This window comes from Dufourea novaeangliae, unplaced genomic scaffold, assembly GCF_001272555.1.
Source record: "Dufourea novaeangliae isolate 0120121106 unplaced genomic scaffold, ASM127255v1 scaffold99, whole genome shotgun sequence".
In the NCBI taxonomy this organism is placed as follows: Eukaryota; Metazoa; Arthropoda; class Insecta; order Hymenoptera; family Halictidae; genus Dufourea; species Dufourea novaeangliae.
In genome coordinates, this window is record NW_015373982.1 from 765,113 (window position 1) to 789,294 (window position 24,182).

Sequence of the window (24,182 nt, forward strand, 5' to 3'; positions counted from 1 at the left end):
TAGATGACAGCATCGTGTTTACAGATTTACAATGGGGAACTGGACAATGGAGGTTGGAAGAATGATATTGTACATTTCGTTTCCAGTTGGAATGTTTCATTATTTCAATAGTACAGACAATATCGACGACTGGGTACAAGATAAGAGAGAAAAATGTATACCCGTAGAGAAGAAGGATCATGCCAATTTTTTGGCCTTCATACACGAGTTCAATGAAGTCAAACGATTGAATCAGCTAAAGGCAATGGAAGAGCAACTTTATAAAACCAGAGGAAAACAGATTGCTTAATTTATTTCCTGCAGCATGTATGTTTAGTGTTTTCTTAATACAAAGATCGAATGAAACATTTTACATTATTTTGTTTATTGTTTCATTATCCTTTTCTATCTCATCTATATTATTTTCTATCTGTTAATCCTAAAGGTTACAATAAATATAATAAAAAAAAAGCTTTATCTTAAATCGTTGATTCATTTAAAATAACTACCTTACTGAATACATTCTTACAGTTATTTTAGGGACATTCATTTTTACAGTGGAACATTAACGAAACTTGACATATTCTTTATGGCTCTGAGCAGATTGTTAGGCCATTTTTCCTTAATTTTCTGTCAACGGGCTGGCCCCAAACTCTGAAACGAGCTTCCGTAGATATTTAAAAAAAGGGTCATAACTTCGCTGTGCCTCACTAGACGGTATATGCACACTTATTCGCCATGCCGAAAAAGATGAGATAGGGGATTACAAGCCGCATACCATTCTCACCCCTATCTACTTTGACCCACTAGGCCGTAGGAGAACGATTTCTCCGTCCATACCCATTCGATTCTGCTAATCGTCCCGTCTTTGTCGCGTATTATATCACCCTTTAGCACCATCCACTCTATACATACAGATTGTATTCTGAATGTGCATAAAAGCTTCGTATCCTTCGTGTGTAGTGTAGGTGAACCGGCTGACGGATAGTGGGGGTTGTGCGGCTTCCAACGTTCCAACGGAGAAGTTCATTGCCTCTGTTCCTTGTACCGTATATTTGTTTCATGACTAAAGACAGTAATAGATCTTCATCAAGCATTTGCCTACGAGAATCATCGCCAATGATAGTTCTATTAAAGGTATACGGATTCGTGTTAATTGTAAAATCATAAAACTTGAAAACTGAAATAAACGGTGTACGGGGAACAGTTGTGTATGTATAAATGTACTTAACATATACGGATACGCAAATATCTCGTGTGTCGTCGGCGCGTTATACACCACGTCGTATTTCGAATATAAAAGGAATACTAATCTCTTAAGTAACATCGAAAGTACAGCGAATTAAAGATATGGCCCAAGTTCGATATACTCGTAATTTATTTTTACGTGGAGTGTGCATCATATATCTATTCGCATTCCTTAGTTTTTACATACAAATTCCAGGTCAGTATTTTTTCCTTGCCGTTTCTTCTTTGCATTTGTTTTCTTGGCACATTAAAATATGCTATGATACCGTAGTCTCTAAAGCTTTTTATTTAAAACATAATGATAGAAACTCGTTTTTCACAATTCTCAAATTTATTCATTTGTAATCTATGACTTATAATAATTGTATTAATTATGCTTGTGTTATGGACAAAGGATTGTACGGAGATAATGGAATTTTACCAGCTAGAACTCAGTTAGATCTGAAAAGTCGAACTCCCTTGCTTCATAAATTAAAACAGAAGCCCACATTATTATGGTTTGCTCCTTATCTTGGATTGAATGCAGAATATATGTTAGATATATTATCGCTTTGTGGAGTTGCACTTTCGTTTGCAGGGTAAGAATATTTAGACATTAATTCCAATTGAAATAATAAATGAATAATAATAATAATGATTGGGATTATTTACAGATTTATTTCACAAAGGTTTTGTACTTCATTAGTTTTTGCATTACTGTGGTCACTATATTTTTCTTTGTACCAAATTGGGCAGATATTTATGTGGTTTCAATGGTAAGTACATAGTTTGTAAGGTTTAAATATTAAAGAATTTCAAAGGGACAAAGTGGTAGCACATTTGTTGAAATATTGAAAATATAAACAAATTAATGAATAGTATTCGACGTTTAATACTTTATGAAACTTTCTTTTCTTTATAAAATATGTGTCCTATACTTTTATTTTATATTGATCCTTGTATAATCTATAGGGATGCCCTTCTGTTGGAAGCAGGATTTCTGTGTATACTCGTTGCACCGTTCTGGTATTCTAAGCGTGCAAAATTAAATAATAAACCCAGTGATGCTGTGACATTTTGGACTGTGAGATGGCTACTTTTTCGATTAATGTTTTCCAGTGGTGTAGTGAAACTCACTTCTGGTTGTCCAATATGGTGGAAGTTAGATGGTATGTTGTATTTGATATTTCTACCTAATCAAAATTTGGAATAAATAAGTTATTATACATTCGTAAGAATCTTTATGCATATGTTTCAGCTTTGAACGTACACTTTGAATCACAGTGCATACCTACTCCATTAGCGTGGTATGCGCATCATTTGCCAGCATGGTTTTTACGCTGTACCACCGTTCTTGTGAATATCTTTGAACTCGTTATTCCATTTTTATTTTTCTTTCCAAACAGAAAAGTGAGAATAACTGCCTTTTATACACAGGTAGATATGGTTAAAGAATTGTCTGTTACATAATATGTAATTGTAATTGTTTATTAAATAACTTCCCTGTTTCAGATGTTCCTTCAAATACATATTATAGCAACAGGAAACTATAACTTCTTCAACTTTCTGACTATCTGTCTATGCATTTCTTTGCTGGATGATCAATTTTTTTACAAGAAAAAATCTAAACACGATTCCAACAGTATTGTAAAATATCTCTCTACGATATTGTGCGTTTCAGTTTATGCAGGCATATTGTATGGGACATATGTGTATTATAATCTTAAAATTACGGAGAACTGGACGATCCAAAGCAACATCGGTACGTAAACGTCCGTAAGCGTTAAAAACTTGTTCAACTGTTTCGGAATAACGATTATAAAACTTTGTTTTTAGCGTTCACGCAAGAACAATTTGACTATGTTCTGTCGCGTGCGATTCCAATATCTATCTACATCGGCGTAGCATCTCTTGGTTTCACCATAGCGGATGCAGTAGTCAATTCTTTAATAACAACGAAAGGTGCACGGAACAAAATCATTACGACGCTTGTTACGTGCCTGTACACGATAGCAGTTTGTTACATTTTTGCGATAAGTACTGTAAGTGTATTTAGCTACATTTGCACATGATCGTGCAAAGATCTATTTGAACAGAAGGAAATGCAAAGATGTCGTTTCTCAGGTACCATATGCTACACTCCACCATTCTCATAATTCGACAATACCAACTCAGTTAAGACAGATTCAAGGGAAAGTCGAATACCTTCGTCTGGTGAACAGTTACGGATTGTTCAGACGCATGACCGGAGTAGATGGTAGACCGGAAGTGATTATTGAAGGAAGCAATAACGTTGATGGGCCGTGGAAGGAGTATGAATTTTTGTATAAGCCAGGAAATGTTAATAACTCGTTGCCGTTTGTCGGTGAGTAATTATTAACGTCATTATTCGAATTCAATAGTAATTTATTTACATTATTTCTTTCTTTCCTAATAGAATATGTATTAATGAAAATTACGTAATAAATTAATTTCCTAATAATACTTCATAACCTTTCAATATTCCAATCACTTCTTAAATCTTTAGCTCCTCATCAACCGCGTCTAGACTGGCAAATGTGGTTTGCTGCATTGGGCACGTATCACCAAAATCCATGGCTAATGTCGTTGGCTTATCGTCTCTTGAGCGGTCAACCAGAAGTACTAGCTTTGATGAACAACATAGAAAGTCCGTTCCGTGAGAAACCACCGCAATATATTAAAGCTAGTCTCTATCGTTACCATTATACTCCGTGGAGCCAATCGTGAGTATTATATTACTTCGTACCGCTTTAGTAATTTAATATTGCTTGCCAATGAATGTCTGTTACATGTTCTCATTGTTCTTTGTTAGGTGGAATAAACAAGCATGGTGGACGAGAGAAAAAGTTAATGAATATTTTCCAATATTTAGTCACGATCATCCACCCCTTATCGAGTATTTGTCAAAGATGAAAATCATTCAAGACAAGCCAGCTTTCAAAGTTACAAACGAACTACTGAAATTACTTCTGGATAGTATCAGATCGGTGGTCAGTAGAATAGAAGCCAGTCTCCTTTTGTGGGGTGTTTTTACTGCAGGTTGCGCGATTGTCATGACTAGCTACAATAATTTAACTTTTAAGAAGAACTAATTACACCTACGTAGTCTCTACATGGTTATTTCAAGTAACAGGAAGTAATTAGTAATATGGAATCCTGTACACCATCGTCGATACAGTGGGTGAGCAACAGGTATGGCAATTAACCGGGTGTACTGGTTATGCAAAACATTTTTTAAATTATGCATACAATTTAATTCTATGAACATGCAATGCTCTGGGCTTCTGTTCCCGTATTGGCTATAACTATTTACACACAGAAAATACTGTTATAGGAATATTTTATAATATACAGAATAAATACACTACATTCATTTCGTACTAGCCAGCTGGGGGAAAAAATGTTTGAACTGAATTCACGAGATTACATCTTTCGGTTTCTGTCAAATCAGTTCTTGTGATTTTTCACGTGAACAATAGAACTGACGAAGTATTACGAACTACATCTCTGCTTGTTCGGTACCATTTCAAGCTTTACATGCATTAAATTGCTTAGGTCTTCGTTGTACCGAAAAATACATTTACTACTTTCACGACATTCTACACTTTGTACAAGTTGATTGCAATTATAGATATTATTAATTTATCATAATTATAAATAAGACTATTACTATACGAGCATTACGATTACTAGTTGGACATATGTAAGTATAGAATTTGCATTCTGAGATTCAGTACATCATTGATGAACAAAACTTTTTAGGTGTACCACTTGTATGTATACTCAATTGATTAATGATAAAGTTATAAATATAAATGATATTTAATATGATATTTAAATATGAAAGATAGAAGTTTTCTCAAGTAAGTTATTTCCCGAAATAGTTTTCTATATCTCGAATAAAATATTAAGTTTGCTCGATTTTTGGTTTCACTAAAGTACCCATGAACATATTATGTTTACGGTTGAAATTGATTTTACAAAATCCCTGATAAACCGAGGTGATTCGACCACTTGATTTACCACCTATTGATTTACGTCCTCATCACTTGTATTGTGCGATCGCAATTTTGTCTTCTGCTTTTTCAGCATTTTAGGGGTTTTTCTTTTCGGTGTAACGTCATCGTATGAAAATGTATCCATCGCGTAAAACTGAGGTAACACGGTTTTCGACAGACCAATCGGATATGTGAACAATAGTTCTAATCGCATTTCTAATAATCTGACCGATTCTTGAAATCTCTTTGACATCGCGGGAGTTTGACGTGGATTATTGTATATTTCGTTTAGTTGCTTGAAATACATTAAATTTTTTAAACTCAGTAGAGTCGCGTATGTTGTTTCAATTGCGGATGAATTTATATGTTTGTCGGATGTTTTTTTAATGTTACGCATGTCGGACGAAGTAATATTTTTTGTCGATGATTTATGTGATTTTCCGTAATTTACGATCGGTAGCATTGCACAGTTCACACGATCATGAATACTGCTGCTTTCTACAGGCGAATAATCGACGATATTCTTTGAACGAATTTTTTTGAAGTAGTTCAAATTATTTATGCCGCCATTATTATGATCTAAAGACGTTCCAAACGAAACTGCAAAAGAGTCCTCGTTATTCTGTGCAAATAGCTTGCCTTTTGGACTGTGCAGTACTAACGAACGACTGAACTTTTCGAATTGCAATTCTTGTTCGTTGCCACCGATATGAAAAGTTACAAAATCTAAATTCTGAAAATCTTTTGGCCTCTCGACTAGAAAGGTATTATTTGTGTTTAGGTGGTAATCAATGCCCTGTGTTTTATACGAGCGTTTTAATTTTACACGCGACCCAGAAGAAGCCAGCAGTGTAGGACGAGAACCTTCTTTTGTAGTGTTACTTATTCCAAACATAAGGGAACTACATTTATCTACTACTGCTTTGTGCTGCATATTCCCGGCGTTCTTTGCAGCTATATATTCTTTTAATGAATACAGAAGCTGTCTGTGTTTGTCGTGTAACTTAAAATTGTTAATGTCATCGGGTATAGAAAGATTGGCATTTAGTAACTGTAAAATATTGTATAATTGTTTCGTTTTGTTGTTAAGATCGTTCGTAGTATAACACTTCTGTTCACGAACAGATCTTGCTGTTGTTTGTTCTTTACGGAAATATTCGATCAATTCCTGGTCAACATTATAATCCCTATCTGACGCACTCTTATTATAATTAAGCTTACTTTGATTGGATTCTTCATTTTTCTTTCCTTGATTCTTCTCTATGCGCCTACTATTCAAGTGGGGGTTATGTAACTCAAAAATCGAAATACCCCTCTTAACATATCTTTGTATAGCAGCATGTCTATGTCTTAATTGAATTCTTGTCTTACATGAAAATTCTTTAGCTATTCTGGCCCAATTTGTACCAAAAGATTCAAAGAGTTTTAACAGCGTTGAATCTTCTTTTAACGTCCATACATTCCAGTTTTCAGTTTGGTTCATAGTTAACGTTTGATAACGTTCGTGAAGTTGAACGGTTGATCTATGGGGCATCAAAGCAGCGGATATTTTCCGAAAATTTGTACCGTATTTAGAAACAGCGTCTCTTAAAATATTATCCTCGGATTTGCTAAATCTACCTTTTGTTAAGCATGGTGTCAAACTATATGTCCATCTAAAATATACTTGCTGCTTGGTTCTATTTTTCATCCAACTTCCTATTTCACCCCATGGAATGAAGTTACCAATTTTAAATATTTTCACTAATTTTAAAAGCCTATCATCCTCTTCCTTTTCCCAAACACAGTTTGTGGCTTTGGGAAATTTCCTTGTTGTGTTATATCTAATAAAACACTGATATGCTGTACGATTTGTATTTAATTCTTTAGCAACTCCATCCCAGTCCTGAAACTGGTGTCCCTTTGCAATTTCCTCCAGTTTAATGTCTTCCAATTTTGTCCAAGAATTCTTATTGATTCGAGGGTGGAGAAAAACATTCCACATGACTTTACAATCGAGTGGCGAGTGTACATTCTCAAAATGTTCGGATGATATTTTAAACCAATCAAAGTCTCTTCCTCTTAATGAATCAACCAATTCTATAAAGTCTCTGGGTTGCAAACTCCTCTTTTTACTTTTTTTATTGATCCTACGGTTTGACTTAGGCATTGAATCCTGATCCCTGATATGTTCAACCAATGTCAAATATGTTGCATCTTCTTGTATTGCTTTAGAAAGTGTGTTCCTCTCTTTTTTCGTCCATGGAGTTACTTTAGGCAGATTTCTAACCTGTAATTCTTTACGATTATCTTTTAACGTTTCATCCTCGTTGTTAGGAGCGAAAAAAAAACTCCTGTCCTTAAAGTATGGTATACCAGCATTACAGATTAAAACTTTTGTATCTCCAGTTGCAAATCTCTGTAGGCTTGCTTCGATTACCGTCAATTTTTTTTCACATTTCTGAAGAGTACAGGTTATATGTTTTTTCAAATCTAACAGTAAAATAATGATACCTTCGTTAAAACGCAACAAACTGCTGCAATCATCAGTATCACATGTCAAGATCCGGTTTTCCGTTTCATACTCCGATTTCCTCTGTAACGTAGAATCTTCGGCAAACGTTTCCAAGCTATTAACCAGCATAGATTTTCCAATTGCAGAAGTACATGTAAAATTGGTTTCGTTTTTTTCGTTGAAAGACACATTCTCCAGTAATAAAACTTCGTCTGAATCATCATCCGTCAGATCATCCATGATCAGTCCATGATTGACCGAAGCTCTTTTATTCCCCTTCATTCGAACGGCTGCACACGTTACAATATCGATTAATCGACAGAAAAAAAGCTACATGTGATGTATTTCTGTATGTACCTTTGCATACAAGTAGTCTAGTCCGCCGCCGACAAATGGTAGTCTAATTTATTCAATTTTAAAGTGAAACAATAGAACTGAATTACAGAGGAGACACGATGATGACAGGAAAAAAAGAAAAATAAATTGTGTGATTATCGTGCAAAATCGTAAAGAATAACGCGTGTACGCATTAAATAAATAAATGAAACGTTACAAATGACTTCTAGGATCGAGGAAAAGTTTTAACCGGGGAGAGATTACGATGGTAATGAAAACACACGCAGTATAAAGTGTTGAAGAAGAATTATATAAGTACTTATTCGTATCGCGTTCACACAAACATCGTGATGTTAATCGACTTGTTAAGTATTTAGAATTAAAATATGATACAGATTAGGATAAAATGAGTATCCAATTACCAGAGAAGATGCACAACAAACACGTATGGCGACGGCCAGCATAAGAGTAAGAAACACTTAAAAACAAAAAAAACAAAATCAACGAGTAAGTTTTGACATTTGAACGGAAATTGTACACATATGTTTCCGACGTAACTTCTGCGGAATGGTGCATGCGCAGTTTCTACGGCCTGAATATGTCGGCTGAGTAAAGTACGTTAAATGTTATCATGATTCGAAGTATTTTCTTTAGATAAGTACGTTGGCGTTAATTTCTCACGAGAATTGCCTTAATTTTGTCAACGTTGAGAGGAAAGGACACAATTAATATAATCGTTAGACGTATTTGTGTTTGTTGCATCGTACCTCCGAAATTAAGTAACAGAAAGGCCTTATGTCAAGTCGGTTCGGTATTGAGAGAACCGACGACGTATGCCAATATGAAGAAACTTTTTTCAAAAATCGAAAACACGTCGAAGGAACCAAATAGTTATTTAGGAAAAGTTTTCGTGGTGGGACGTTATACAGTGACTGTCGAGGATGTTTTGGCGGAAGGTATGTACGTGTTGCCCTTTTTTTTTCAACCTTGAATACTCGTCATCAATTTTACACTCTGTTTTCACGTTCGGTTATCGTTTTTCTTTTTAACACGTGCTCTATGCTGAAGTAATTGTTTATGGAATATTGACGAGACAACGTTAAGTAAAATGAATCAGGTGTACCCATTCTAATACTCATCGGTTGACAGGTTAATTAAGTTAAACGTAGTATGTAAGTGCTTTTTTTTTCAATGCTTATATACACATACATATTCATACGCGCGCGCGTACTCCAGTATATAATATTATGTATCAATACCATATATTAGTATTATGTATGTTAATGTGTAATAATACATAGGTGGAACAGAGAGTTTTATTTTTCATGTGTTTTGTTAATATTTAAGACAAAATCATATTGTATAACGAAACCAATACCATGAGGATATACGAAAGCTAGATGCAAAGTAATTATGAGTACAATTACATATGTTCTTCTACTAATCTAGGAGGATTTGCTATTGTGTTCCTGGTTAAATCTTCAAGTGGGCGTTATGCACTCAAGCGCATGTATGTTAACAATGAACATGACCTCAATGTTTGTAAGAGAGAGATACAAATTGCTGTGAGTTCCATATATATTTACATGATTCATCTGGTTAAGCTTGTAACATCGATGTTACTTATATTTAGTTGTGTGTATAAAGTATATTTACAAATACTGTTTTATTTCCAGAGTAACTTGAATGGTCATAAAAACATCATAGGATATGTGGATACTAGTATAACTCATATAGGTGGAGGTGTACATGAATTGTTGCTTTTAATGCCTTATTGCAAGTCTCAAGTTCTTCAGATAATGAATAATAGGTTAATAATAATTCAAAACAAATCTAGTGTAATATATACGAGGTCTAAGAAAAGTTCTGAAAATTTTGCTTTAATGTTTGTAGATTACAGACTGGTTTTAGCGAATCGGAAGTCTTACAAATATTCTGTGACGTTTGCGAAGCTGTATCTAGACTGCATCATTGTCAAACCCCTATAATACATAGGGATTTGAAGGTTTGTCCTTTATGGTAATTTTTGTACATTTTATGGAGGCAATGTCTTTTAGTAGCTTATCCGGAATTACGCTCACTAGGTGGAAAATATATTATATTCCGATGCTGGTCATTATGTTTTGTGCGACTTTGGTTCTGCAACAGCCAAAGTTCTTAATCCCAGTGTACAGGGTGCTGCAGTGGTTGAGGAAGAAATTAAGAAGTATACGACCCTTAGTTATAGAGCACCTGAAATGGTTGATATGTATTGTGGAAAATCTATTACAACAAAAGCTGATATATGGGTATGATAAAGTAATGTAAATCTTCGACGCGTAAAATTTGCTCGTGGAATGGATCGAAAAATATGTTCATGATTCTAGGCGTTAGGATGTTTATTATATAAACTGTGTTTCTTCACATTGCCGTTTGGAGAAAGCATGCTCGCTATTCAGTCAGGAAATTTCACAGTACCCGATAACTCTAGGTTTGTACTTCGCATGTATCTATATATACTATATCTATACATCTTTAAATAATGAAATATAGACAGAGTGTAACGCTAAATGTAGTGTGCACCGATATCCACGAAACTAAGTAAAATACAATTGCTATGCTGGTAAAGAACATGCTAGAACCGAAAATATTTAAAAATACATATGATAAACAAATTTTAAATTATCCACATGATATATCCACTACGTTTTACATAAATGAAATATCAAAAGTTAAGGCTCTTACAAATAAATAAATAGTATTCAATAATCAGAGCTTTAGTTTATTTAGTTTCTGAGATACTAGATCGTAAAACATTTAGCGTTATTTCTCCAATTGTTTAGTAATCTCTCGAAAATTTCACTTTAGGTAAATCTAGTAAATCGTGAAAGTTTCATGAAGATGTAATGAAGAATAAAAAAATAATTGGATCCGTCTATTGTTCACTCCCGAAATGTCTAGCGTATCACTTTGTGTCGGTTGGTAGACATATGGCGAGATTCGAACCGATAATAGAAAAGAATCGATATGCGATCAGTGATCAGGAACGGTGTACGGCTTTCTAAAGTTTTCGACTAGCTCGAACGAAAGTTTCCGAAATTTTCGAGGGAATACCCCCAAGCGGTTCTGTAACTGGTAGTACAACAGCGAAGTAGGTGAATCTTTGTGCAAGTATACGTAAAAAAAAAAAGAAAAATGTAATAGAACATTTTTTTCATACGAAAATTCTTTTCCGTGTAGATTGTTTTCATTTAGTACTGTTACTCTGTGTCTTTTACGAGTAGAAATAGTGCATAAAAACGCACTAGCTAGTGATTACTTGGAAAACTGGTGTGTCCCATGTATTTACGTTATTACGAGAAATAATGCTTCTCGGTTGTAGTACCATTTATGGGTTACTCTCTGTGTGTCGTATTACGCGCACACACACGACACGCGCGCGTGTATATATACATACGCGTATGTTTCTCTTTTTTTTTCTTTTTTTTCTTGTAATACAATTTCTTCTTAACACCTTACATGATAAAACTGTTCGAACAACACTGAACTTTATATAGATATAGTAGAAGCCTTCATTGTCTGATTCGTTATATGCTTGAGCCGGATCCTGATAGCCGCCCTGACATTTACCAAGTTTCTGTGATTGCTTTCCAAATTCAGGGCAAGGAATGCCCTGTACAGAATTTACACGTACGTATGGGATGTTCAATCATTCGATACTAGAGTACATACTTATAAGGACATATTTCTAATCTGGTTCTTTGCGCTCGTTGCCGACACGTAAAACGTTCATTTAATATAGATTGTATTACCGTCACATTAATCGACACTGAACTGATATTTCCGTTATCTTCGCAGAAAGTTCCAAGCCCAGTTTTGGAATCATTACCCTGCCCACCAATGGAATCTGAAAACGTGAAAAGATCGTCGTTGGTGAAAACACCAAAACCGTCACCTGTAACTGCTACCGTCGAAGGTACATCGGTTACCCCGCGACAACGGCCAAAGGGGCAAGCCGTGAGCACAGGTCCCATAAGTTTAAGCGGCCAAATAGTGAGTCAGATCTCTGGCCAAGGTAACCAAGGGCAATCGCAAAATTCTGTCGGAGCTACGACTCCGTACGTACAGATCGGTCAGCCGATTGCCACTTTGAACGCCGGCCAGACATACATAGGTCAAACCGGGCAACAGAACGTTGTTCAGTCGATTCCAGTGAACGCGCAAACGGCTGCTCACCATCAATTGGTGACACCGCAGCAACCGTCATTTCCGCAAGCTTCGCAGGCTTGCCCGTCCGCTCAAAATGTATCTTTCGGCCAGTCACAGGGCCAACAGTCGCAGTACAATCATACGCAAAGTCCTATGATCAGACAGTCTCCCGTGACTGTCCCCGAGAAAGCTGCGTATTATTTCGATTCCAAAACTGTGACCGCAAACGTGGGCCAGGAGAATTTGGAGGCGCTATTCCCGCCATCTGGTAAAAAGGATATACTTTTGTACAGAACCAGTCGATGTGTTCAGCTGCTGATCAATTTATAATTACACTTTCAGGGTATCCTGATCCGTTCAAAGACGATACTCGAACCATGCCACCGCCTACGAAAATACCGCCTCCTGTGGCTCCGAAACCCACCAAATCACTCCCAAAAGCGTCTAATATTTCCAGCAGCAGCTGCCCTACTTCCAAATTCGCGCAGGTCACCACGTTAGCAACGAAAATGAGCATTCCAATAGGGCCTAACAGGGTGACCTCCATGGCACCGCCCACGTTACCGAAACCAGTGAACAAGACCGAGAGCTTGAGTCAGAATATCAGTTCGAGCACTTCTCCGCCCGATAGTCCAACGACACTGTCTTCCGTGCGTCACAGGAGAAACGTTAGCGATACAAGTGCTTTCAACAAGTATGCGATAGAACGTTGTTTCACGGGTTATACGAGACATTTTTATTGAATTCTGTCCCGTTTCTATTTCGCTGTGTGTGTTCCAGAGCGTTTGCAAGTGAGACGACACAGTTTCTGGCACCGTTCACCGACGCCTCGGTGAAGTCACGCACGGAGGACGCCACCTCTCCTGAGGTTATAACCGATATAAGGCCTTGTTTGGGGACTAGCGCCTCGCATGTACGTATTGTAAGTACATAATGCGCACGGAGTTATGTTTTGGTTTAGAGGATAGGTCACCGTTTTAAGGATCGTGGATGTCAGTTGAACCGTTTCTGCTCAATCTGGAACGGAAAATGCGCGAACACGTGTCCGAGTGTTTTTCTCGATGCGTGTATTAGTTGCTGATTTATTTAAAGTTCAAGTTTTGGCGTACAGAGCGATCGTTTGAACAATAACTCGTTTACCTTAATGACATACGGTATTTCTATTACTGCTTTCTGGTCTACAAAGTGAGAAAAATAGCATTTAGAAAGAAAAAGGAGCAAGACAAGTGAAGGTGACTATAAAAAAAAATTGGATTCAGTGCTTCCTTATCCCTGAATGTTGAGCGTTGTTTATTTACTTATAGTTACTCAGGCGTTTTCTTAACTCATCGGAAGTTGAACGATAAATATTTTCTGTGAACAATGCACAGACAATGAAATATTCGGACATGTGTACTCTCTCATTTTCTCTGATTATTCAACAGAAAAAGTGGGATTGAGATCAGTAATCCTGTACACGTGGCCAATCCTCTCTTGAGTTTATCGTTACCTTTGTTCACGTATTCTGATTTTCTCTTAAGCTCTTTATGTTGGTTGTTCGTTTATATTTTTCTACGTTCATCCACACTTTCGTTATTATCATTATATTTTGGAATTTGTGAATTCTCGTATACTCTTTGGTTCTCAATTATCTGCACAGTACACCTTTGTTAAGTGACGCTCCGTCGGGTTATAATATTAAATCGTGCACAGCAGACATCGTAATATGTCTTAAGAATTCTGGGGGAAAAGAGATTCGGAAATCGTGCTGAAATATTTGAAAAAGCACGCGAATTCAATGATTTCGAAATCACATAGGAGATAAGATGTAATACAATCGAGTACCTTGAATTAGGGTGAACTTTCGAGCATAATAACCAAGGAAGGAAGATCGTTAAGCGCGGATGTCGCAGCCTGGAACCCATTCGAGGACGTACAACCGTTCGATCAGTTAACGGAAGATCATATATTCGGCGCGGAATTCGATAAGATCCGACGAGGCAGTAACACAAGTATTAGCGGCGTAAAGAGCCGCGAGAGTCTCGTAATGACGTGCACAGAATTACCAGAAGACCCATTCGAATCCGCACCTTTCAATTTGCCAAGTAAGTTACTGAAACCGAGCTCGTCGAACTTGATTGAAAAAGTTTATTCGTTTGTTTTACATTCGAAGAGCTCTGTAGTTTCATTGAATCCCCCGACTGTGTGTCTGTATAAATAAAATCACAAAGTTATTTTCCATTTTGCCTGCAAAAATATTGCTAATACGTGGACTTGATTTTAGGAGGGAAGAAGAATAAGATTGGATCAAAAACGGCGGCGCTCGCTGGAGGTAATGCATAGACTTCTTCGTATACTGTCTCTTAATTCTATTTTCGTCTTCTACTACTTTTACGAAGCTGTACACAATACCGCGGGGTAGCCATGTAAACAAACCGCGTGGTCGATGTTCTCTACCATATCTCATTTCCGTTCAGATCGTAGTCCTTCGGTAAAATACTCAAAGCTCTATGCTTCCCTCCCCCCTCCCATCCTAGCATCACGTCGCGCTGTGCATTCAGCCTAACTTTACTTAACGAGGAGACCTTTCGTTCGAGATAACAAGCCCTGTCGTCAAACTAATGATTCCGTTATATAGGATATAAATATATAATTTTTTTTTTAAATGTCATACACGCTTGGCTCGTGATTTTTTCTTCTGCTCTGGATAAGAACAGTCGAGATAAAGGTGGTTTTAGTCGGGCTACGATCACCTGTTCACCTCTTACATCATAATGACGACTTTAAACTGAATTTAGGAACCTTGAGTATTATCGGTTTTCTTTAAGTTAATGTAAAATACTCGTTTTGCTGATTTCGATATTTAACTTTTAGTTTGAGTCTATACTTACGATGAACATGGAATTGATTTTCCTTCTGGAAAATGATTAATAATGAAGTAATTGCGGTGTGCAAAGTCGTCAAAGAATTCGTTAACGGGTTAATAATCGAATACGTGTCATTGCGTTCTGTCGAGAACAAACAAAAATCGTAGCTTGGTTAGGATCTCTTCTTGTTGATTCGGGTTGAGCGTGTAAGAAAGAATATCAGTTGGGCAGCGTGTACACGGCCATCGATCGAGGTTTACCGTTAAAAACGTCAAAACATCGAGCACGAAAACGCTTTAACCTTAATAACAATAATATGTAAACCATACGGCGGGGAATAAAATTTAACCGGCATAAAGTAGTGTTACAATGTCCGCAATCGCCATACGTATATTTCTGTTCTTCTCTTCTTTCTGTCTTTTTTCTTTTCTTCTTCGTTTTGTACCATGTGTCGTACCTGGGTTCGTAATAGGGTAGAGAGCCGTCTGGATAACCAACTCGACGTTTCGGGTTTTCTAATTCGACTTCGCACAAATCTGCGTGTTTTTTTTCCTTTTCTTTTGCATTCACTCGAGGATACGTTACAGCAGAAAGCATTGATTTATTCAGGTATAGGTGAAGTATAGATGTGTCGATATCACGTTATTGCGAGTGTGTGTATGGTTTATTTCTTATATATACATAACTAAGAATGCTATGCTACACACATTCATACGAGAAGTAATCAAATTGTCTGTGATGTAGAAGAGACAAGTGTTACGGAAGAGAACGGATAAAGGAAAATAACAGAAGGGCAGCAAAGGGATCTCTATATCTGATGTTCTGTCGTCCGTGGTTTCGAGAAAAAAAAAAACAAACCAGTAGGGGTGCAAAAAAAAAAGATTACTCTTGTTTGTCGGGGTTAACCTTACGACAATGTAAAAAATAAGAAACGAAAAATATTGTTTTTCTTTGTCAGAAGGCACACGAATATTACCGGAGAACCGATTTTTTTCTACTCTACACGTACAGGAAGATTCAAGGTTATTCTTCTTTTTTTTTTCTTCTTTTAATTCGAAAGACGTAGACATCGCAGAGTGATAAGGCTTGTATATACGCCTTGTGTACATGGCTTGTAATTATGTTATCGATAGTCTAGATACAATTCACCGATATATACGTACGTATATAATAAAGGTTAGCGTTATAATACGCGCGAGGTGTGTCTTTCATTATTAGTTTCGATTCGATATCAGAAAAATCGAAGATACAAAGTTGTATTCCGATAAACTTAAATGTATATTATATATATACATATAGCTTACGTTAGTACAAAATATACTGTTGGACAACGAGAGCAGGAAAAAAGAGTAACGGAAAAAAACGCATAAATACATATATATATATATACACACACGTGGACGAAATATTGAACACACTGTAATTGTAAAGAGAAAAAAGATTGAAATTCCGTTATTGTTACGATATAACTATGGAACGAATTATATCGAGTGTCACTATCACGCCTGTGTGTGTGTACATTTGTAAATCGAGCAATAGTCGCTCGTGAAAAAGGTCGAAATAGATCGAGAAAAAGAAACACAAACAACGGCAAAGAATTCTACAATAGAATTTAATTTAGTTTAGTTTCGATCGTATTCGATTACAGAAAGTAATTATAGCATTCATCGTTATTCGAAAAAGCTTTTTCGGTCATCGTATCGTTACATCCGTATTGTATGTGTATTTTCGCTATGAAATAACAGCGTTCGGTAAACAAAAAAAAGGTAAGAAATTCTAAAAAAAAAAAAAAAAAAAATGAAAAATCGAACTTGCTTTCCTGCAGGATTCAGTAGCGCCATTGTCTGCTCGAAACGCTTAATTGATTATTCGTAAAAAGAAAAAAGAAAAAGTAATGATGCGTATAAATAAGCGAATTGTTCACGGAGTAAATCTAATTTTTATTCAGCTAGCAATTTGATTCATCACATGTAAAATCACGTTTTCGTAAATGCCGTATGAAACTTACAAGCGTTTTAATGCTTATTCACGTAGGCTAAAAAAGAAGAACAGTTGTACCGAGTAAGATTGCTGTCTCTGCGCGTGTACGATCACGCCGTATATCTATTTAACGAGTATAATTACTATAAAACGAACGGTCGACAATATCCTCTAACGGGCTGGCTCTTTTTGGTCGTGGTTTTACACGCATTCTCTCTTTTAAGTGTTCTCCCTTCTTTCTTTTCATTTTTTTTCTCTTCCTTCTCTTTTTACGTATATGTTCTGTTCCTCTGTTTTTTTTGTTCCCCTACAGTGACTCACAAATTTGTTCACTTCTGTTTGACCGAATTATTTACCAAAATGCAAATTTTATTTGAACATTCAGAAAATTTTATTACAAAAGAACGATCAAAGTAATGACACGAAGAATATATTTATATAAATAGAAATTGCAGAAAACTTTTGACACCTATTTGTTATTTCAAAAGTCTCTGAACGAATGTGTGCGTCACTGTACATGGCGTGGTGGTAATTTCGCAACATTTCGACAAATTTACCCGGTGGAGTGCTTTTAATATTTAACAAGAATTGGAGTTCTGTGGCCAGACTTTCGGTCGTTGACCCGAAATTACTCGTTCTATTCTTTTTCTCTCTGTCATAATCGTTTCCCACTACTTGTTGTTAACTAACGGAACAGAAAGAAAAAAAAAAGAAAACGTACGTTTCTTATCGGACGACTGTGTGTATGTTTCCCTGTGATTATTCGTATTCAGAGTTGGGCAGAATTTTATTCGAATAATACATATTTCTAAGAGCTTAATCCAGACCTTCAAACGGTTAATGACATTGGAATTTCCACGTTCAATCAAGTAGAAATGACGAAGTACATTTTTTTATCTTTTATTTCTTATTCGAAATTTTTTATTTTAATTGTGTATTTGCTCAACTCGGTTCGTATTTACCAGTGCAGTTCGTTAGCTACAATTAGACTGCGGATTGTATGCATTTATAACCCATAGAGCTCTGTGAAATACAATAAAAGACAAAACTTTCACCCAATAAGATACTTAAGAGAAAAAAAAATTCCTACATTTCCGCCTGTCTTCATAAGCGACTTTAGAAAATGTTAATTTGCATAAAAATCCGCAGTCTAGTTATAATTTACATTTTATACCAGCAAACTTGTTCTGATTTTTCGATTTCTCCCCCCGCCCCTGAGCGTTACAGAGTGTTCGTGTGAACATTCTTTAACCGCGAATTTTGTTCGCCCCCCCCCTTCTCTCCCTTTGTGGTAGTAAAATAATTAATCCTACGTTTGGTTTACTTACTGTCTGGAACAACCTAATGAGTTTGGGAGACGGAAGCAGAATTTTGTTCGGTTCGACGGTTCTGATCGTCTTCTGTACAAGAAAAGAAAAAAAAAAAAGAAAGGGGGCCTCCGAATGGATATTGTTCCGTTTTTGTCGTTTGCCTCCTATTGTGCGCGTCTCGCCCTATACAAGGCGATACATCGACATTTTTGAATTGTCAAACAAAATTTCCTTTCGAGTGTGTAGCATAAATGAAATAAATTTGGCGGGCATTTTCAAACGAAACGAGAAAAGGAAACATAGAATGCACTATAGGAGGCCGGCGAACGCGATCACTTCTTTTTCTCGCTGTATTGAAATAATAATGTTACAGCAATAAACGTGTACATTAGTATATAGCAGATGGAGTATTGTTTTTCTTCAAAATGACAAAAAACGCAGCCGATTCCTTTGGTTCGATGATCGATACGATCGTTACTTTGTAATTAATCGACCAAGCTCTACCTAGATCGAACCCAAAAAATTATATATACATCGAAACGAAGATCGTTCCTGCGTTTTCTCGCATTTTGTCCTCACCCTGAATCTGATTAGGACTGTTCCAGACCTCTTATGGCGACGAAACGATGACGGTAGTGGGTAGTGGTGGTGGTAGTTGCTATGATGGATGGTGGTGGTGGTGGTGGTGGTGGTGGTGGTGATAGGTGGACCAACTTTGACACGGGGGACACGAAAAAAAGAGGGGATTATCTTTCAATATTTTGACGCCGGGTGTCGATGCGATTGGTAAACACGTTTCAAGGCAGTAATGTTAAACGTACATACACATGATTCTAACAATATTTAAAGACACGATATCTGCAGCAGACCTAATCAGACATGTTTCCTGTTTGTCCTAATTTATTTTGATATATATTTATATTGCTTTCGAATAGATGTGCGCTTTCTTTGCAAACACGTAATATGCAACAGCGAGACTGGCGTTTTGCGAATAAAATAATCCTAATAGAAAACGTAACATAGATTATTGGACTGCGAAAGTTTATAGGAATTCATGATTTTAGGTCATAGTATTGAAGTTTAGTGAAACTTTTATTTTATTGGATTTTTTAGAGTTACTATAAATTCATAAACATCCGCAGTCTGAACATAATAAGCCAAAAGAAAAAGAAAGAAAAGAAAACGTTTATACAGTCGTAAAATTGGTCGCGTTTCCAGAGATGAATTAAAAATAAAACTCGTTTTCTTTTGTTTTTCGACGACTTTATAAAAATTATCGAACTTGTATTTTTGCACATGCCACGTTACAATGTTAATAAGCTTGTAGAAGGTGAACTCGAAAGTAGAAATGAAAATTCACTGTAATTTATTCGCTAGTAAATTAAACATCGCGAGATGTAGTTACGTATCCTGGGTAAGTAGAACGAAATTCAATTGTATCGGACGTTTGTTTCCATTTAAAAATGCTCGAGCACAGAAACTGGCAGATATACAATATCTGATTTCGTTCGAAATAAAGACAAAAACACGGTGGGGCTTAATGGTGGTGGTCACCATCGACGTGGTAATTTGGGTCGTTGAAAATGATCTATAAACCGTGTATACAAGGTGTCCTACCTAACGTTAGTACCTTCAATATCTTACTTGTTTTTAAATTGTGTAATAATTTAGGTCGAGATCAATCCAATGACCTACAGTAGCGTGACCTTCATTTGACCTTGAGTATGAAACATCCACAAATGTATGGGAGTAGATTTAAATGATAAAGAAACTACGATAGAGGGATTAGTGAAAAAATGTGTCGAAGTGTGATGGACATCACTTTGAAAATTTGTTAAAATAATTTTTCCGAAAATCAAAAGTATGTGAGATATTTAAGATGCTGCCGTTAGATGGGACACCCTATATATGCGATAATGTCAATTTCGCAAATTCAACAAATTTCGTGTTATATTTTTTTTTCAGGCGTGTCTACGAACGAAAGATCGAGAATACCGTTGAATCAATGGAACACGGGGATCGAGTCGGTCGAGGTCGACGACGAGAAAACGACTCTGTTGTACGAGAACAACCCCGTTTCGCCGCAGTTCGTTCAGGTCCCAATGGAGGATCGGTCCAAATACGAGAAGTTAACGTTCAACGTCGGCGATCTGTCCAGCGACAGCGATAAGGATGTCACGGAGACACGTGTCAAGCAGAAACGAAAACGTGCTAAGAACACGTTACGAAGAAAAATGAAAATGGCGCAGGACACTAATAATCCAACGGTCGGTTCTGTTAGCGCGTTGAGAATCCCCGATAGCAACGAATGCGAGGATAACGATGGTAACGTGAATCCCACTGACGTTTATAAAAGTATGACAGACAGAATTGAAAATGAGATCGACGATGACATCGATGACGACGACGTCGACGACGAGGACGAAGATGAAGTAGGGGTGGAAGATGAGGGCGTGGAAGAAGAAACGAATAAGGAGAAGGAAATGGAGAAGAACAACGGAAACGACTGTGACAAAGTCTACGACAAGAGAAAACACATGAAATTTAATGAAAATATCACAGAAAATTGTCGAACTCATCGTGAATCCATGGCTGCACTAGGTGAGAAGGATCGAAGCAAATCGGAAGAATATGTGTAAACGCAGACCCAAGAGTCGATAATCGATACGTAGAAAAGCCTCTGTTATTGGACGACCATGTTATCACGAGATCGAAACGATCATACGGCGATCCATTCGTCGATCAAAGGTACGATCCGAGACCCACGTTCGACGACGGTCGTAGTTCGTTGGACGAGAAGGAAATCACAGAATCCTCGCGAAATCAATTGAAAAGATCGAAGCAGGATGTATTTTCGTTGGCGCCGTTTCGAAATTCCGCGAACTCACGGAGCATCGAGATCGACGAAGAATCGATGTGGCCCGTGGATATCGATCGGGATGACTCGAGCGATACGACGGAGGACGCGAGACCGTTCTTCGAGTACGATTTATCGCCGCGCAGGAGCAAAGAAATTTACGACGACATCAATTTTTTGTCCGGTGAAATGCAACGATCGATCACGTTTCAAGCGATTCTCCCGCGTACCGAGGTTCAGCAAGAGGAAACGACCATTCAACGTGAAAAGGAGAACGAAGAAAAGGATCTGTTTGGCTCCTCGCCGTTCAGTCCGTGCGGTTTTGCGAATCCTTTCGTATGTCGAACGCTATCGCATCGCGTGACCGATAATCTATCAACCACGGGATTCGATGCTCGAGGCTGCACGTTATACGACAGTCGGGAGGACGACAAGTCGTTCGGTTCGAATCAGTCACGATCGCTGTCGAATGTCCGTCCTTTAACACAAACCGTGTCCACCACGAGAACACTGAATTCCTGCGCACGTTCGCAGGATCTATTCGGATCTATACCGTTCGACGAGTTCGCGCCACTCGGATCGACTAACGTTCAACGACAACACAGGCCAATCGCTTTAGAGAGATCGTATTCTCAGCCGCCAATGACCAGTTGCCTGGAGCCCACACTGACAGCTGTACGATCGAACATGACCTCCGCGTCGTGTGTCGTTCGGCCGACAACGTTCGCCAATCAGGATTCGATGTACGCGATTCAAACGGGTCAACGTACAGCAATCGTCGTTCAGAACAGCGTATCGAAACCGGACGACACGTTATCAGACACTGTCACGGCGTTGTCACCGGAACCGCTTGTGGCCACGGAAACGGCGTCCAGACAGAAGAAGGATAAATTTAAATCGGAGGGATCGAAGTATCATCTGATCGATGAGAATCACGGTGAGCTTGTCAACGTTGTACCATCGAGCTTGTTGTCGTACAAAGGGAAGTCCACGTGTAATAAGAAAACCGCGAAAACGAAAAAATGTTCGGTGGTTGTCACAGCTGGGTTCAGTAACATGAGCTTTGAGGATTTTCCGAGCGACGAAAACGAGGAGAGACAGATCAAGACACCGCAGAAAATCGCGCCGTTTGAGGTAGTCAGGGAACCGGAGAAACGTTACGGTTCGTTGAAGAGACGAAGCAATCCGTTCACTTGAGACACGGGTACGTTATCGACTGGGCAGCTTGCGCGGGAAATATCCATCGAATGGATGGGTGCATCGAGTAAGTGATAGACAGAGACATCACACACACACAACACACGCATACACAGGACATGATGAGATTATTTTCCTGATTGTCGTTAATGAAATTTTCGATGTATATGTCTCTCCAGTGATTGTATTCTTAGCTCGTCGTTTTTTGCACCTAAGTAAAACCAAAAGAAAAAGTGTAAAAGCGATACACGCGCTGCTGAAGCGGTAATGGCAATTTAATGATATTTATTCGGTAAATACACGCATAATTGCCTATGGCGTGTAAACTTTGTCAATTGTACGAAACGTAATTTTCGTCCCTGTAGAAGGTACAAGTCGGTTCCGTGTTGCATATGCGGATAGTTTTAATAACTTGTACGATATATCGAATGGAGCCGTGTCATCAATCGTTCATTTTGCTGTAACAATGACAGAACACAAAATTTCCAGTTCTTTAAGTTATTACACAGTGTAGAAAAAATGGTTGCTGTCTGTACTTTTTATCGGTTGAATTCTGGTAGCAAGCTTCCAAAACTTACCACGTCAGGACAGTCACTTTAATGCGATGTTTGTATAAGACATATTCAAACACAGTTTTCCTTAAAATCGTGACTTTTCAATTATGTCGTTATTGCAGCAAATGAATGATATGTTCACCAGAAATATTGATTGAGAAACAGTATCTTGTATTGTAGAGAATAGGTGATGCTTTTTGTATAATGGAGAATTGTCTGGAACCAATGTCTATGAACCACTTATACTTAGGAAAGTGTGTGTATACGATAGAGTATAGATAGCAGTTGGAGAACCAGGTACTCCTCGAGAGATGCAGCTATGTATGTACATATTTCACTTAGTTTAACTCTGACTGGTCGACGTATCCTATAAATCTGGCTGCAATCCTTTTCAATGTACACTACCGACCAAAAGTGTGGGATCAGGTCTGACAATTAAAGAAGGAGAAAAATACTATTCTACAATGATTCAATAGAAGTAATCTGCTGGAACTTGTATATGTACTGATTTCATAACTTTTATTATATCCTAACAGAACAGTGAGTTCCTGGTTCCATCAATCGTGAACTCTGGTCCAATACTTTTGGCCAGTAGTGTATTTCCATGTAAACTAGAATCTATTCTCAGCTCATCGGACAGATTGAAATGTCCAAAGTCCGTAGAACGATGTAATATGAAAACTGAATGCACAGACACACCGAAGTGCGCAGGAGGACCGAAGACGGATGAGAAAAAAACAAACATAGAAACTAAGGAAAGTAATAGCCAAGGAATTTCACACTCGTTTGTACTTTGTTGTACTTAAAAAATTTTTTAAATTTCTACCGCCCTAGTCTACCCAGTTGCCTATTTGTCATGAGTGTGAACTGTGTCCTGAGAAAACAAACCGGTGAACAGTTGTGGAATGAATGTATTCTCATTTTTGTAAAAAAAAGTTTCCTATCATTGAATTCCTGGAAGGCTGAAAAAATGATAGGTAAAAGGACTGAACCTTGAAGTGATCTATTCTCATATTTTGTTGATTTTGCTTGGAATTCTTCTGTGTCAACAATTGTTCTCTTGCAACTAGAAGAAAAACTAGCAATAAACTCTGTGTCCAGCTTCTATGGCAGAATGGAAAAAAGAAGAAAACAGACAATATCATCGATGTATCCGCCAGACTGTTGACATGTAATCGTGCAGGCGTGTACAAAA

The 24,182-nt window shown here is 37.4% G+C and overlaps 3 protein-coding genes across 3 annotated transcripts; 2 read left to right on the plus strand and 1 right to left on the minus strand.

Annotated features, from left to right (window-relative positions):
* The first annotated feature begins 763 nt into the window (after positions 1-763).
* LOC107187200 (lipase maturation factor 2-like) lies at positions 764-4,898 on the plus strand. Its single transcript, XM_015575226.1, has 10 exons — positions 764-1,423; positions 1,622-1,805; positions 1,881-1,982; positions 2,179-2,375; positions 2,465-2,643; positions 2,719-2,968; positions 3,043-3,248; positions 3,331-3,571; positions 3,734-3,950; positions 4,040-4,898. Exons 1-10 carry the CDS (start codon positions 1,330-1,332, stop codon positions 4,317-4,319), a joined length of 1,950 nt encoding a protein of 649 aa, XP_015430712.1. The 5' UTR covers positions 764-1,329; the 3' UTR covers positions 4,320-4,898.
* A 163-nt stretch (positions 4,899-5,061) lies between these two features.
* On the minus strand, positions 5,062-7,817 carry LOC107187225. The gene is made up of 2 exons (XM_015575260.1): positions 7,719-7,817; positions 5,062-7,494 (listed from the first exon to the last, which is right to left on the minus strand). The coding sequence occupies exons 1-2, from the start codon at positions 7,749-7,751 to the stop codon at positions 5,254-5,256; spliced, it is 2,274 nt and encodes a 757-aa protein (XP_015430746.1). The 5' UTR covers positions 7,752-7,817; the 3' UTR covers positions 5,062-5,253.
* Positions 7,818-8,842: 1,025 nt separating this feature from the next.
* LOC107187132 lies at positions 8,843-22,536 on the plus strand. Its single transcript, XM_015575141.1, has 14 exons — positions 8,843-9,011; positions 9,505-9,620; positions 9,732-9,865; positions 9,949-10,060; positions 10,140-10,343; positions 10,422-10,525; positions 11,592-11,724; positions 11,893-12,511; positions 12,586-12,937; positions 13,024-13,165; positions 14,078-14,327; positions 14,507-14,554; positions 20,345-20,980; positions 21,025-22,536. The coding sequence occupies exons 1-14, from the start codon at positions 8,897-8,899 to the stop codon at positions 22,431-22,433; spliced, it is 4,374 nt and encodes a 1,457-aa protein (XP_015430627.1). The 5' UTR covers positions 8,843-8,896; the 3' UTR covers positions 22,434-22,536.
* The last annotated feature ends 1,646 nt before the right edge of the window (positions 22,537-24,182 follow it).